The sequence below is a fragment of the Thunnus albacares genome, chromosome 14, assembly GCF_914725855.1.
Source record: "Thunnus albacares chromosome 14, fThuAlb1.1, whole genome shotgun sequence".
Lineage (NCBI taxonomy): Eukaryota > Metazoa > Chordata > Actinopteri > Scombriformes > Scombridae > Thunnus > Thunnus albacares.
The window spans coordinates 8,148,070-8,162,800 of NC_058119.1; the positions used below are offsets into that span (position 1 = coordinate 8,148,070).

Consider the following 14,731-nt stretch of genomic DNA (forward strand, 5'->3'; position numbering starts at 1 on the left):
GAGTCCCCCAGATCATAGACGACTGTGCTGACTACTGAGCTAAAACCAAGTGCATCACAAATGCGCAGACAGACCTCTACCTATTTATGCACCCATAACACAAGACAGCACAGAGTGTGATGTGTAGAGAAGAACTTCAAAGGCGATTCTTGCTTTGCACTTTTCATTTATTGCCTATTTTTTACAACCTAACATTGTGGAAAGGAGAAAGTGACCAACAGGTTATGGAGAGTCCCTTGTGAGCAATTTGCGTGTGTCAGTAGCTCAGCTTTATCTCTGGTGAACACCCCCAACTCGAGGAGAGATGTCTGAATAAGGAAATGTTTGTCCTGTAGTAGGTGGATGTGACTCCCCTTGTTGAGACCTGCTGATAGACGTAACAGCGGAGCAGAGGAGAGAGACTGAGATAGCGATGTAACCAACCTGTGCTCTGGTATTTGACATGGTTTTTTCCTTCTTCCCAAAAAACAAATCATTTTTAAAATATTTGTGCAAAATAAATATTCGGGAAAAAAACAACATTATTTGTGCTTTGCCAAATAACGTATTTGCATACAGGCCCACTCCTAGTATGGATATGGTTGGAATGACAAATTAATTTGAAGCTTAAATTTCAACTTTTTGCATTTGATATTCATGACTTGAGGCAGTGTTTATGTGTTTCGTGTGTGTTAATGTGTAGGTTTTTCAATGCAGAATTCCTATGTACACACATAGAGAACATGAGTGTGCTTGTGTGTTTGTGAGTGTGTGTGTGTGTGAGGTGTGTGTGTGTGTTAGTTGTGATGGTTAAGATTAGGATTACAGGCTAGGGAAGGGTCCTCACAAGTATAGAAAGACAAACGTGGGTGTGTGTAAATGTGTGTGTGTGTCAGAGTGCATGTGGTGCTAACTGGCAGAGTTTGATTCTATGATGTGAGACTCCGGGGTATTAGCCATGCTCTCACATTACCAACAGTATTGGACTGGAAAATGAGAAACCATGCCATGATTTTGTCTAGTGTGTGGTACACACTCAAATTCGCACACACTCAAGTATATGCACACAACCACTTATTATTTCCTTGTGGTGCAAACTTAGTATGTGAGCAATTGCCTCAATAGTTGCTACTACAATTACAAGATAAAAGTAATCCAAATAATTTGCCACTTTGAACAATCTCAGCATTACCAAAGCATAAAGAAAAACACGTGAACGAATTTCATATTATCTATTGACAAACACATTTAAATTCTCCTGTCATGAACAATGAAGGCTCATTTACTGAGAACAGTTTCCTCATTGAAATTCTCTCCTCCACTTACAAAGAGCATAAGAGTGAGTTCAGAGACACGGAGAGAAAAATAGAGAGGCAAGAAATGGGAGAGACTGAGTGTATTGAGTCGCAAAAGTGGAAAACATACATGTGTAGTTATTATGTGAGGGATTGCCCAAGAGAACAGAAGAAATAAGGCATTTGATCTGATGATTTCAATCGGGCGTGCGACAAGTGGATGACAATGACTTTCTCCGAGCAATGAGCTTTTGAGGACAGCTGAAGCAGGAGTTCTCCAAGTGTAATCGCCATGACTAAGCCAGTGACAACTGTTTTCTCTAGTTTGTGACAACATCATGGGGGCGCTGGAACATTCTAGTAATGTGATATGGCATGCAGCCAGTGCTCGGAGTCTCGAGGCTAAGATTTTGTGTACTTTGCTAAATGTACACAAATTAGTGTCACTTTTAAGGATTACGCCTACAGGCAAATCATGTTGATGATGAGGTTTCAGTTATTGTCTTTAAACTACACTCACATCTAAATCTAAACGAACAGCTTCTCACATACACTGACTCGCTTGCATTAACACAAACCCTTGGTGTATGACAGTTACCAGTGAGTCTGTATGTTGTTTTGTGTGTGTGTGTGATGCGAAGTGATAATGGCCCTGTGGGTGTCTCGCCATTGGCAGACAAGCTGCATTTCATGAATACCCAATGAACTAGTTTCATCAAAAGTTTTTCTTCAAAAGAGGTTCAAGGACAGATATTCTAAGACAATACATGGCAGAAGAAAGTGCTTTCCTTTTTTTGCCAAGGTATCCCACTCAGTGCTGTTGACATGGCTGCTTAGATGCACTTTCAGGTCCTGATGCCTCAGCTATGACTAGCAGCTCCTCATGCCGCACCCAGCCCACTTCAAGTTGATCAGGACCCCTTACGTTTCTGATGAGCATGCAACGGATATGTGCACCTCACAAGCTGTTTTTTCCACTACCAGCATTGCCACGAGCGACTTACTCCATTATGTTCAATGGAGAGCGGCTGTGCTCTCCAAAGCAGCACATACTGCAACATGTTTTGTGGATAAAGCTTAACCTAATGACTTTGATCACCGTTGACTTCCATAACATAACCAATGGCTTTCCATAAATGAAAAGTTGAGGCGGTCATGATGGCAACAATTTAACTGTAAGATTGTTGGAGTTTTAATTTAATTTTGTGTGTCTCTGAATTTCCAGAGTTGTATGACTCTAACCTCCGATCCTATTGGGATTTGATGAAAAAAAAATTTACATTCAGCTTACATTCTTGTAGGTAAGTGATGCTTTAAGTAGTGCTTTTTTTATATTCTTCCTTGTATAACCTCTGCATACAAGTTAGGTGTGGGAGGTTTGCGCTATTCCCTCAGTTCCCAACCTCCTTCCATGTGCTCCCCTCGATCAACCAGTGTAAGTTGCTAGTTCTGTAACAGGGACATTATCTAACACCTGCCTCTCACTGATGGAACACCCGATGTAACGCTACTGGCAATTGAATAAGGGTGTGTGCAATGACTGGAAAATGTTTTTAGGTTCTAAGTTTTTTTTTTTAATCAAATATTTCATATACAATAGAATTCATGATGGAGTAATGGAAGCTCACTAATAGGCCACAAAGATGCAGCTTAATATTTACCCTCTTCTTACTTAGAGCGAACCGTACAAAGTCCTTAGTGTTCCCAGATGCCACAGTAAAAACTGGTTCTCAACCTGGTCACAGACAAATGTGTCATTCCACAGGTCTCTTGGAAAATAATCAAACTCAGAGCTATTGATTGCTGGCTTTGTCAGCTCAAGGTGTCACATTTTCTCTTTTCAACAGAGCATTGAGCTGACAGTGTAGTCTTATCTCTCCACTTTGTGTTTGCATGCGTGTGTAAGCATGGCTGTGAGAATTTTTGTCTGTGTTTGTAAGACTAGAGTACAGAACTTGGGATTTACCCTCCTATCTGATATTTTTTTGTAGTTTGCTAGATGATACAAAATCTATTTCTGCACACTCTGGACAAAACAACAGCTGGCTGGGAGACAGCAGCAAAGAAAATTGGGTTTGACATCTGGAAATATGCTTGTTCAGAAGCAGATAGCTTAGGATAACATTTCTCAAAGCCAGCAGTATCCCGTTTATCTCTTAAATACATGAAAATAAGGGAGGACCTCTAACACCAATAGATGCAGCTGAAATATATATGTTTGTGATGTGATGTTGCTAAAAAACTATTTTGTTTTAAGAGGACAACAACCAGTGAAAGACATCAAGGGCAGAATGGAGGATTCTTACTGAGCCATATATTTTTGTCATTTCTTTTTACCATAAGTACATCTAAATTTGTGTAATCTAAAATATCTAACCTTAATTTCTAGTATTAAGTGTTAATATTTCTTTGGATTAAATGGAATGGATAAAGGGAGGTTACAACAGAGTTACAATGAAAGACAATACCTCAGAAACCTATTTAGGTGGGTTACAAGATCAAAATAAACAGTATCTGGTAACTCTATAGTTGGAAAATTACCTGTGTAAAATTTTTAAACAGAAAAAAATGTTTCTTAACGTCAATTGGAAGGCCTGTTCACAGACTGAATAAAATAAGATGATATGTTGAATCTCTAAGCCATTTAGGACATTTTAAATCACTAAAGTTGTTCAGTTCTGCTAACAGGGTTCAGTATTTTGCAGCAAGTCACGTGTGTAAATACCTAAATAGCCAGGAGCCAAACTATTTACAGATGTTTGAGCGACCTGCCTAAGTATAATACTTGGCATAATAAAAATTCAGTTAAAGTTCATAGATATGAACTTTTGGGTATAAATCCTTTCAAAGTTTGGGGGCAAAAGCTTACCTGATGATGTGAGATACTCAGAATCTATTATAGTTTTTAAAAGCAGGTTTGGAAAAGTTTCTTTAAGGAAATGAAAAAGGGAGATATGGGTGAATGTGGTTAGTATTTTTGTAAAATGTTAATAAATAAATAAATAAATAAATACAATGTTTCATATCTAAGTATAAAAAGTATATAGCTGTTTGGGTTTGTTTTAGCTGGTGGTCCCAGGCAGTTTCTTACCTAATGCTAAAGACCACCCCTGCCTATATCATATAGTAGCCCAGTGAGGTCTGGACTTGAATGTGAACACAGCTACTGCACTCTACTAGACTTGGGATTGTGTTGTGATCAGTGTCCCGCAGACTATCTGCCTCTCTGAGAGATTACATAGCAACAAGCTGCAGAGAGCCTCAGAGCGTCTAATTGAAAACCCAGAGAAATCCCAACGACGCGACAGTCACAATAAGCACTCCCCATAGAATAACAGGTATTAGCCTTGTCCATATTACAGCATGTCTGCTGATACGAGCTATGTAATAGAGGAATGGAATCAGAGCATCAGGGTGTAGCAGTACTGACGGATAGAGATACGTGTAGAAAGGCAGACGAAGGGAAATAATCGCCTTTACTACTATCAGTCTGTCCAGGCGGGAAATGGCGTGACCATACCTGTCTGACCTGTATGCTGTGGGGATGCTGGAACAAGGCCAGTCGTCTCCCTCTGACCCACTGCACTGGACAGGGATGCCTATCTCACTCCTATGGCAGGGGCAGATAGGGTGTTCATATACTGCCCCAGACAAAGGCCATGGAAATCAGTGGATGCCTCTGGCTACACTGTGTCTGTGTCAGTGCAATATGTGGTCTCACTTTGCAGCCTCTGACAAATTTCTAAATACTAGAGGATGTTTTAGTGAATACATAAATTAAGTTATCATCTTTTATCAATTTAGACAATTATTCTGCTTGGGTTGTTGCAAATTAAAATCCAATGCGGTCAATTCTTTGCTGCAGTTTCCCAAACAGAAGAGATGCAATAAGAAAGGAGGAATTGTCTAAAAGGATAGAAAAGGGTAGAGATGGAAAAGGGCTTAAGATGGGATTAGTTGTGCTTGCATGTGGCAAGAGATAGAAACAAGCACACACAGATAAACAAGAGGCTGATATGAAAAGCTTGGGGGATGTCCTTTCATTCTGTGAGACGCTAGGCTGACTTTTCCTCTGCTTGTCCTTACACTATCATTACAGGCACAGTGGAGAGTCCACACAAACTTTACACAACGGCTTAACTCTTATCCTAACGGACAGAAATACTTTTGGACAAGACTTGTTGGCCTCTAACTCTCTATAATAGAAATCACAGATAGCCAAGCTCTTTTTAGAGAGGTAAAAGTTACCTCTTTTTTTGTCTTTTTATTTCTGTTTTGGTATCTTTTCCTTCTTTCTCCTTCCCTGTGTGTGTGTGTGTGTGTGTGTGTGTAATCCATTCATGTATGTATGCGTGCAGACATCCTCAAATGAAAGTTATTGTGTGGACGTTGTGCCAGAGTGAGTCCATCTTTGGAGTGTCAGTTCCTCGGGTCGTTGGTGTCAGTGAGACTGACCGAGGCTGTCTGTGCTGCTGCCTTGGCCGTCCTCGGGGGTGGGTTTGAGTGGATAATTGCTGACATTTTGGGATTGTTTGTTGCTGGAGCTGTTGGCCAAAAGCTAAGGTGCTATATACTTTACATGTGAATAGAAACAAATGAAGTTGCTATAATGCTTATTATAGAGGTAATTATTCTCTTTGGTCTGTACCTTCTGTGAAAATAATCCCTGTTGTCCATCACACACCTGCTAGCTTTTGTGCTATAGCAAAATCAAGTGATATGAAGTCTGTATCATTTTCTGTAAGCATTTCATTGTCACATTGTTTACACTTTTCCTTTTGTATGCTGCTGTCTGGATAAGGAAAATGGGATGTTTGGTTTTTAGTTAAAACAACATCCTACTGATGAGGAAGACATAATGATAAAGCTGTCCTTTTATATTTGCTCTTAATTGGTTCAAAACTGCATTAGCAGACTGTGGTGCTATGTAAAACATTTGTTTGCAAAAAATGAGGCTTTACAGGATTTGTTCCTTTCAGGGGAGCTGGTAAGTTTATATCAGACTTTGTGTATTATTGTAATGCATGGAACAACTGGGGTCAAAATGGGGATCATGCTGGTGTAAGACTAGCGCTGTTACGGGAAAAGGTCATTTAATATTTAATATTCTCTGCACTGACTGGAGTCATAGCAACTACTGCAACAAGACTGAGCAAGCAGATATTTGATTCCCTGGACACATTGTTGCTAGTCAAAACAGACACCTGAACACCTGGCAAATTCTTCTGTTATCTTCCCTTTAATAATAGGTCAATTATCAGCATGAGCCTAGAACAAATTCATTTTTTTAAAAATGGACTTAAATGCACATTTAGAGCAACTGTAAAATAAATAAATAAATAAAAGCTTCACTTGGTATAATAGTGCCAGAGGCCAAATTAGACTGACTCAGGAAATGTAATGCAGACGACAATGGGAAAATGGAGTACTTATAGATGAGAGTTTCACATCAAGGGAAGTGCATTTGGATTTTATCGTTCATGAAATATCTGACCCAACATTAGCAGAATTAGGAGATAGCTCGGTAATGGCAATTATTGCCAGAGCACCTCTTTAACTTTTATATGATCAATAATGATTTGTCAGTGACTCTGCACAGTTTTCCTAAATAAAAAAAGCTTGCAGAAATTACATATTCATTAATCACAAAGCTCTCTCACACACAATATAATTTCAGTCCAGCATGCCTGAACTAAAGAAACTATCATTTTTTATCTTGTTTATCTAATAATTTATTTACTTGGTTTTGCAGACACATATCACATAGTTAATGCCACTTTTAGACAGATCTTAAGGGTTTGATAATTTTATGATAAATTGCAATTGAGACATACAGGAGTTGGTATCTTTATTAAAAGCTAATGTAAGTTTTACATGAAAAGAATCTGAAAATATTTGTAGCAATTATGGCAACATCTGCAATGATTGGCAATAGGTCATTAAATCAGTATTACCTCTCCAATGTAAAGATTAGGCAAGATTATTCTCATTTTAAAAGGCAATGAGTACTTAATGGTGCACAGCTACTGTAGAGAAAAGACGACATGATCTTAGGAATTCGGGGTCTGTCAGGAGCAGAGCCTTCCAAATGCAAAACATTCAATATGGTTGTTTAGGGCAACAACCACTATGGGCATGAATAAAAATCATTATTATCATCAATAGCGAGAGTGTTTGTTACATTTTGAGCATTTTGGGTCTGAAAGTACTGTACAAAATACTGATCAGTAAAGGACTATGGTTAGAGCTTTTGATGCATAATGAGACCAGTAGGTCAGAGTTACAATAAGCGATACATCTGACTCAGTGGACCAGGGATCTTACCATCAAACCATCCCCTGCATCTCCACCATCATAACAAACAATAACAACTGCAACATTGGAGGCAGAGCGGTGATGCTGTGATGCTATCTCCTGTACACATCAAATCCCAGATCTGCCCTCTGATTGGAGGAGGCAGAGGAAATCCTCATCTTGAGTCCCACAATCATTAGCATAAATCACAGCTGCAATTAAAACCTCGTTTATCTTAATTACTGAACTAATGAGACGAGTCCCGCAGGAGTGAGCCGCGCTCTCTGAGGACACTCTGGGCGAGGAGCGGGAAGGCAAGAGAGGCGCCGTGCAGAGTTGCGCTTAAGTCTGCAAACAAGCACGCCTTCACACTAATCTGACTACGTGCACATGAGCCTGTATAGACAGAGATGTATATGCGAGTGCACATGTGCACGCACACACACACACACACACACACACACACACAGACTCACCAAAAAAAAACAAAAAAAAAAAACAACTGACACACATGCAAAAATCCTCTGAAAACCTTGCCCTCCTACCTTTATCTCCTGGCACTGCATCACCCTTCAACTTCCATTATCTATCAAACTTATAATGATTTTATCAAGCCTACAGGCTCCATCTCCATAAGGGCTTAGTGCAGTGCTATAACTCTTGATTTTGCAACGACTGGGAATCCATCGCACCACCTAATTAATGTCTTTTTAATGCTCTTCTCCTCTAGAGCTTAACTCAGCCCTTCAACTTTGCAACAAACACAACACACACACAACAATACAAAATGTTGCAGCAGATGGTAAGTAAGACTGAGTAGGTGTGTGCACTGAAAGGGAGCAGAGTGTTTGTGGTGAGCTCTGTAAAGAAGTGGGCTGGGTTGTGGACTCTGTGTCCTGAGTGTACAACAGTCAGGTTCACACATGCATGCAAGGAGCGCACACTGTTTCTCTCAGACACGCTATCACTCACAAGTATTACATGACTGCGCACATGCTCAAGTTCAAATGCGCACACACACACACACAAGGGGTCAAATTCCTTTGTTAAGCAGTGAGGTCAGGCAGTGACTCAGCAGATGGCAGAACGATGAATATCTTCATCACCCAAAATTCCCATGGTGTGCCAGGCTTATCAAGCGGTGCCAGCCCTTATCAGCCAGCTGGCAAAACTGGAGCCACCGATGTCCTTCCATCCTGGCCATTCTGGGCTCAACAGGGGGCATGCAGAGTTTAAAGAATACAGTCCACACATAGCTATAATCCTCCCAACGGGTGTTTATTTTCACCACACAGATCAATGTTTTAGTCCTGAAGGATCTTGGAGGGATTCTTCATCCTTCAGGATTGAAGTGTTGATTGTAGTGACAATAATCACCCTACGGGGGTATTAAAGCGGAATTACAGCTGTGCATGGAGCACCGAGTCAAAAGTGTTTGTGCGTTTTATTTCAAAAGGAATATGGCGTTTACTCAGTGAGTAAAAGGAGGGATGTGTCTTACAAAAACTAGATAAAACAGCCATATCCTGAATTTCTTTGACAAAAACAAACGGACGGAGGACATCAGTGACAATGGGTCATCATCTAGTGAACAGACGGTCTGCACTACCTATTTAGATAATGACACATTCAATATGTAATATTATTTAATACACTCAAATAACTAAATTACTGTAAATAATGAGTGCATGTAAACTCAGTGTGTCCCTTTGTTAGTGCACCTTTCAACCTTCACTTCGGTCTGATCTCATTCATCTGTTCATACAAGATCAACACAAGCTCCACATTCTGAAGGCGGGTTTCACAAGATTGCAAATTAGGTTATTCTTTAGGGCAAACAGGGGACAGTGGAGTCCAGCTTTTTCAGTTCACAAACAAACTACCACTCATAAAAACAATACTTACATCAACACTTTCCCCACTTGCTCCCCAAAACGTCATTAAAATTCTATGTTAAATTGGTTTATTCATCCTGAAAACCCACTTCAGGGATTTGGAATCATTTCTGTCATTTCACAGATAAGGCAAGAAAAACAAGATACTGGTCTAGTAGTGACAATTCAAGATCAACCCCAAAATGTAACGTGGGCCTTCTTGCCCCAAGGTCAATCTAACCATCAAGATTCATGAAAAATCTGTTCATGAGTTTGGGAGATATCGTCCTGGCAGACAGACGGAAGAATTAACTGGCAGGCACAAACGTCACATCATTGGCAGAGGAAAACTCAGCTCAGGAAGCTGCAGGATCACTGCTATAGCCTTATCAGCACCATGCAAACTGTGGCTTCCTCTCATCTTCTCCACGAGTCCCATCACATTCTTTAAAGTAAGACTCACAGGTGCAGAAACACCAACACAAGATATAGATTTCAGGAGGAGACCCAATGGAGGCATTCAGCACTCACACTTTATCTCAGCGTATTTACCCAAAGTGTTACTCTGACATATCTAATAAAACAATCGAAAAAAAAAACACACGTAGGCAACAACAGAAACACATGAGATCATCCTCTTTGCCGGAGGTAAAATTTGTCACTCTGACAAACTATAATCCTGTTTTGATGGCACGAGCCAAACTTGTGAATGATAACACTAAATGAAAGCTGACTTCCGCTGCACCAAACAGTGATTAATATCCACTTATGGGCAAGCCCTTTCTCCAATTCTGAGGCACTGCTCTCTCCTGTTATTGACTGTTGTGCTTGATGAGACTTGTCTATTATTACTGTGGGATTATGATAAGAAGTGATCGATTCCCCTCTCTGTGCTGCGGATGTCAGATTGATTATGTGACTCAGACCTGAGATGATGGTGTAGCCGATGCCTCTCGGTCGGCCCAGATCCTGGTCAATGGCTGTTATCTTCCGCACTTCGTAACCCTGCAGACACACACACACACACACACACACACACACACACACACACAGAACATACTGTATAAGCTGCATGTAATCTTCACAGTCATTATGCATTTCCAAGCATTTTTCCAGCAATTTTTACTTTAATCTGACCTGTTATCATTTACAAGAAACCTTGTATTACAGTAAGCAGCTATCGACAAACTACATAATACCAGATTCATATTTTCATGTTTTTTGTCCTTTGTTATGTACACAAAATGATGTTAGTGGCCTTTATCATATTGTAAAAAATGTTGATTTCTGGCCTTCAGGATGGACATTAATCAGTGAAATCTGTAAGAAATGCATCAACCTGGGGAATCATTGTCATAATATTTCCCAGTCAGAAACTCATTATCCCATGAAGACCATGAACGAGCACACTTGTCTTGTCTTCTTGGAAAGACACTCCCACCAAATGTTGAACCATAACAGCCCTGTATTGCCAATACGTCACAGCATCTCCATATTGGAAAGGAGAAAAATAACCGTAACTAAAAGGCAACTAACATCACAGCAGGCAAATCACAAACAGACAGTTTTTTTCATTATAGAGTGGGTTATTAGCACCTCATTGGGGTTTATTTCACCTTTCATTGTTTCAAAACTCTCCAGCTGCGCCAATGAGCCTGCAACTCGACAAAAAACCACAGTATGACAGTTGGGGGAGAAAAAAAAGAAAAGCGAAAAGCTATTTGAAAAGTCTTTGATCCACTGAGCTTTCTCAGACTTCGTGCCTCAATCAGACACGGTGGTGATACTTAAAAACCCCTGTGCTGCAGTGAGAGACGGAGCGACCCTCCCTACTTCCCAATTTCCTTCCTTCTCTCCTTCTCTCCTCCTCCCACCCTCCCTCCCTCCCGCTCCCCCTTTCTCCCTCTACACTCTCTCACTCACACCCGAGCATGCTGCCTCCCATTGATCCTGCAAATTGTGTCTAAGGCGTGTTTATGCTCCATTTCTGCCAAAGCATCTCCTGTCATTGACCAATTACAGCAGAATCAATTACAAGCCTTTTAGAGAGATTGATTCACACCAATCACTAGCTGAGAGGGAAACACACACACACACACACACACACACAAACACTATGGGGGGTGGGTGGGGGGGGGGATTTAGGGACAGACTAAGAGAGAAATGAGGGACAGAGAAAGCAAGTGAGAAGAAGAAGTGATGCTGAAATAATATGAGCAATATTCTCGAGCTGTCTACACAAGTGGAATATGTTCAATCAACCGTCAAAGATACAATCCCCCCTCCTGCAAACCTACACACATACACACACACACACACACACACACGCTCACACATACACCAACACATCTCCCAAACTCAAGTCAGCCCCCCTCTCCTCCTCCTTATCCTTTCATTTCTAGCTATACAGTGCATTACCCCCCCCCCCCCCCCCCCACCCATTCTCCTTTTCTCTCTTTCTCCTCATTGATTTGACAGCCAAATTGTGTTTGTCCTAGAAGGGGCTTAAACGTCAGTCCAAGCAGCATGGATTCATAGCTATAACAGCTAAAATCCCTGCCCTGTGAAAATATTTTCTTTTACTCCTTCAAAGTTTTTCTACGGATGACGGGTTGATTGGCTGGGGAAAAAGAGAAAGACAGACAGAGAGAAACAAACAGGAACGGAGAGAGATAGGAATAGAGGGGGTTTTGTGTGCGTGTGTGTGTGTGTGTTCACTCACACCTTTGAGAAATGACCTATGACAGGGATCCAAGTTTGATATCCCTTTACGTGTAAATGTCATGGGCCTTGAGAACAGTTGACACTCGTTCCGTCACTGTACGCCCTCGGCTTATCACCACCAAACACTACCTAATGGAAATGACACATGCCTGTTAGAATACCACATGAGGGCATCGGGAGTGTGTGTGTGTATGTGGGTGTATGTGTGCCAGCGTGGTGGCACACGTTTCTGTGTTTCGCTTTAAGCACTGTTGTTATCCTGTATGTATCTGTTGCTGGGTCAAAGGGGCTCAGTAAAAGATTTTGATTGCACGCTTGCCATGACCTCCTCCTACAGTGCCGCTATAATAGGATTATACAATGCCCCCTACTGTAAGAGGCAAGAGCTACAATACTCCAAGGCAGTATTACTGAGGTTTAACACTGCTCGGTTGCTGTGAGAAATCTGGAATCCACTCATCAACATCGACTCTGTGATCCAACGTGATGTTTATTCCTCTATCTTGCTGTAACTTTGCACATTTCCTCTCTCCTTTCACCTTTACCCCGACATCTCTTCCACTTTCTCTCTCTACCCCATCCACACTTCCTCCTCCTCCTCTCCTTCATCTTCCTCCTGTTGTGACCTTCCTGGTGACAGCTGATGAATCAGAGAGTCGGGGAGACACCGGGCGTCGACTCCGTCACGCCCCGTTAATATGCATGCAAATGTAGCACTTGACATTTCTACTACGGCACGTGTAAGCCGGGGACGAGAGATGTGCGGGTGGGTGCGTGAGTTGTGGGGATTGGTTTGGGTGAGTCAGGGGAGAGACGAAAGGAGAGGTAGAATGAAAACTGATAGAGAGAGAAAGAGAGAACAGAAATAAGGACGGACAGTATTATGCCCCTGTGTGTAATTCCCTCTCTATGAGTGGAAACATCAATAGCTGGACCATTAGCCACCTGGGAACCCAGTTTAGAGGGCTGAGCCGGGGTGAACATAATGGTACACAGAGAAACAGACACTCAGTATATTACATACCCATTATAAACCTTCTTGCTATAAAGACAAAAGTAGGGTCACTGTGAGACCCTACTGCTTAGTACTTCATACTTCATGCAGCAGTAGAGCACATGATGCAGCATGGTGAGATAAATCCTATAGCCCTGGTGACCTTTGCTAGAGGCCGCACATCCCTGTAAATCTCTCACAGTAATTACAGTCTCCACAGTCTCCAACACCTGCAGTGCTGCATATAGGGGCCTGGGGCTGAGTTTGGGTGTGTGTGGATTTCTTTTTTTTTTGGGGGGGGGGGGCAGGTCTCAGGAAGAGGGTATCCTGCCCTGATATTAACTCAGGCCTCCTTTTTAACCATATTTCTCTTGCACCTGCTCCTGAATAATCAAAAAGGAGAAGGAACATGGGACAGGAGGAGCAGGAGATGAGCAATGAAGGTGAAAGATAAGTTGAACCTGTTGACAACAGAGAAGGATGAGAGACAAAGAAATGAACAGATTGTAGAGGCTTTCACATAAAAACTGCATGAGGAGGATGTAAGCTGTGGCAGTGTGATGTCAGGTATTACTGACCAGGGGAACGTCCTCCTCTATGTTGGTACTGTAGGGCAGATTGGTGAAAATGGGGTCCATGTCCTGGACATCAGTGATAGTAATAGCCAAGTTGGCGAGCCGGGAGAGAGGTCTCACTTTGTCTTGATCCTGATAGAAACAGAAACAAAAGCATATGCATTCATTTGTTTGAGTGTGTTAGGTCTGTGCTAATGCAAATTTCAGTGGTTGATGTATGTGCTGACCGTGGCGTTGACAGTGAGCTGGTAGGCTGAGGTTGTCTCATAATCCAGAGGTTTGATGACGGTGACAGTGCCTCGGGCCCCATCAATAGCGAAGAAGGGGGAAGGGGGCTGGAAGGAGAAGAGAACGCTGCCTCCAGTGCCCTGGTCTGGATCTGTTGCATTCACCATAAACACTGATCGTCCCACCGGTGTGTTCTGGAAGACACATTCAAGCAGACATAAACACATAGTACTGGCATTGAGTACAGGCTGGCAGTGAAATAGACATGATCTAAGTACATGACCTGATTCAAATTGTAGTAGAATATTTTTTCCATCATTACACTGAGAAATGTTCAGGATGAATACTAATACACTACTGGTGAAGTACAGACTGAACTTATGACCTTTATGTGGTTTACACAGAAGCCTTGTCTAGCTACAGAGCCACAGGGGACAATTTAATTAGTCATCATTTTTGGAATGAGTTGAATGAATAAGTTGTTACTGAATGTGCATATTCTTTCCCTAGAGCTACTCTCCTAAATGATGACTGCAAATAACAATGTATTATTGGTCAATGTGGATGAATTAAACATGGCTGTTATTGTAATCAATCACCTGTGATTGGTTAGTGACCAAGGGGTTGCATCAGCAATTCTTCAGTGGCACGTCAGTGTTAGAGCACACACATTATTACTATTATTTATTTATTAAGCCAGAAACCAAAGGATGCTAAATAGATAAAAGAAGAATGTGAATTAACACAGGTGAACCCAACTGCCTCTTG

General features: G+C 41.4%; 1 protein-coding gene across 9 annotated transcripts in view; it reads right to left on the bottom strand.

Moving 5' to 3' along the window:
- The window catches only part of cdh23 (cadherin-related 23), a 186,107-nt gene that overhangs the window by 84,211 nt on the left and 87,165 nt on the right, over positions 1 to 14,731 (bottom strand). For all 9 annotated transcript variants that reach the window (XM_044373469.1, XM_044373468.1, XM_044373471.1 and 6 more), the window contains 3 exons: positions 13,963 to 14,157; positions 13,739 to 13,867; positions 10,369 to 10,447 (listed from right to left, as the gene is read on the bottom strand). In XM_044373469.1, the coding sequence (XP_044229404.1) occupies positions 10,369 to 10,447; positions 13,739 to 13,867; positions 13,963 to 14,157 (403 nt within the window). The remainder of the gene's footprint in view (positions 1 to 10,368; positions 10,448 to 13,738; positions 13,868 to 13,962; positions 14,158 to 14,731) is intronic.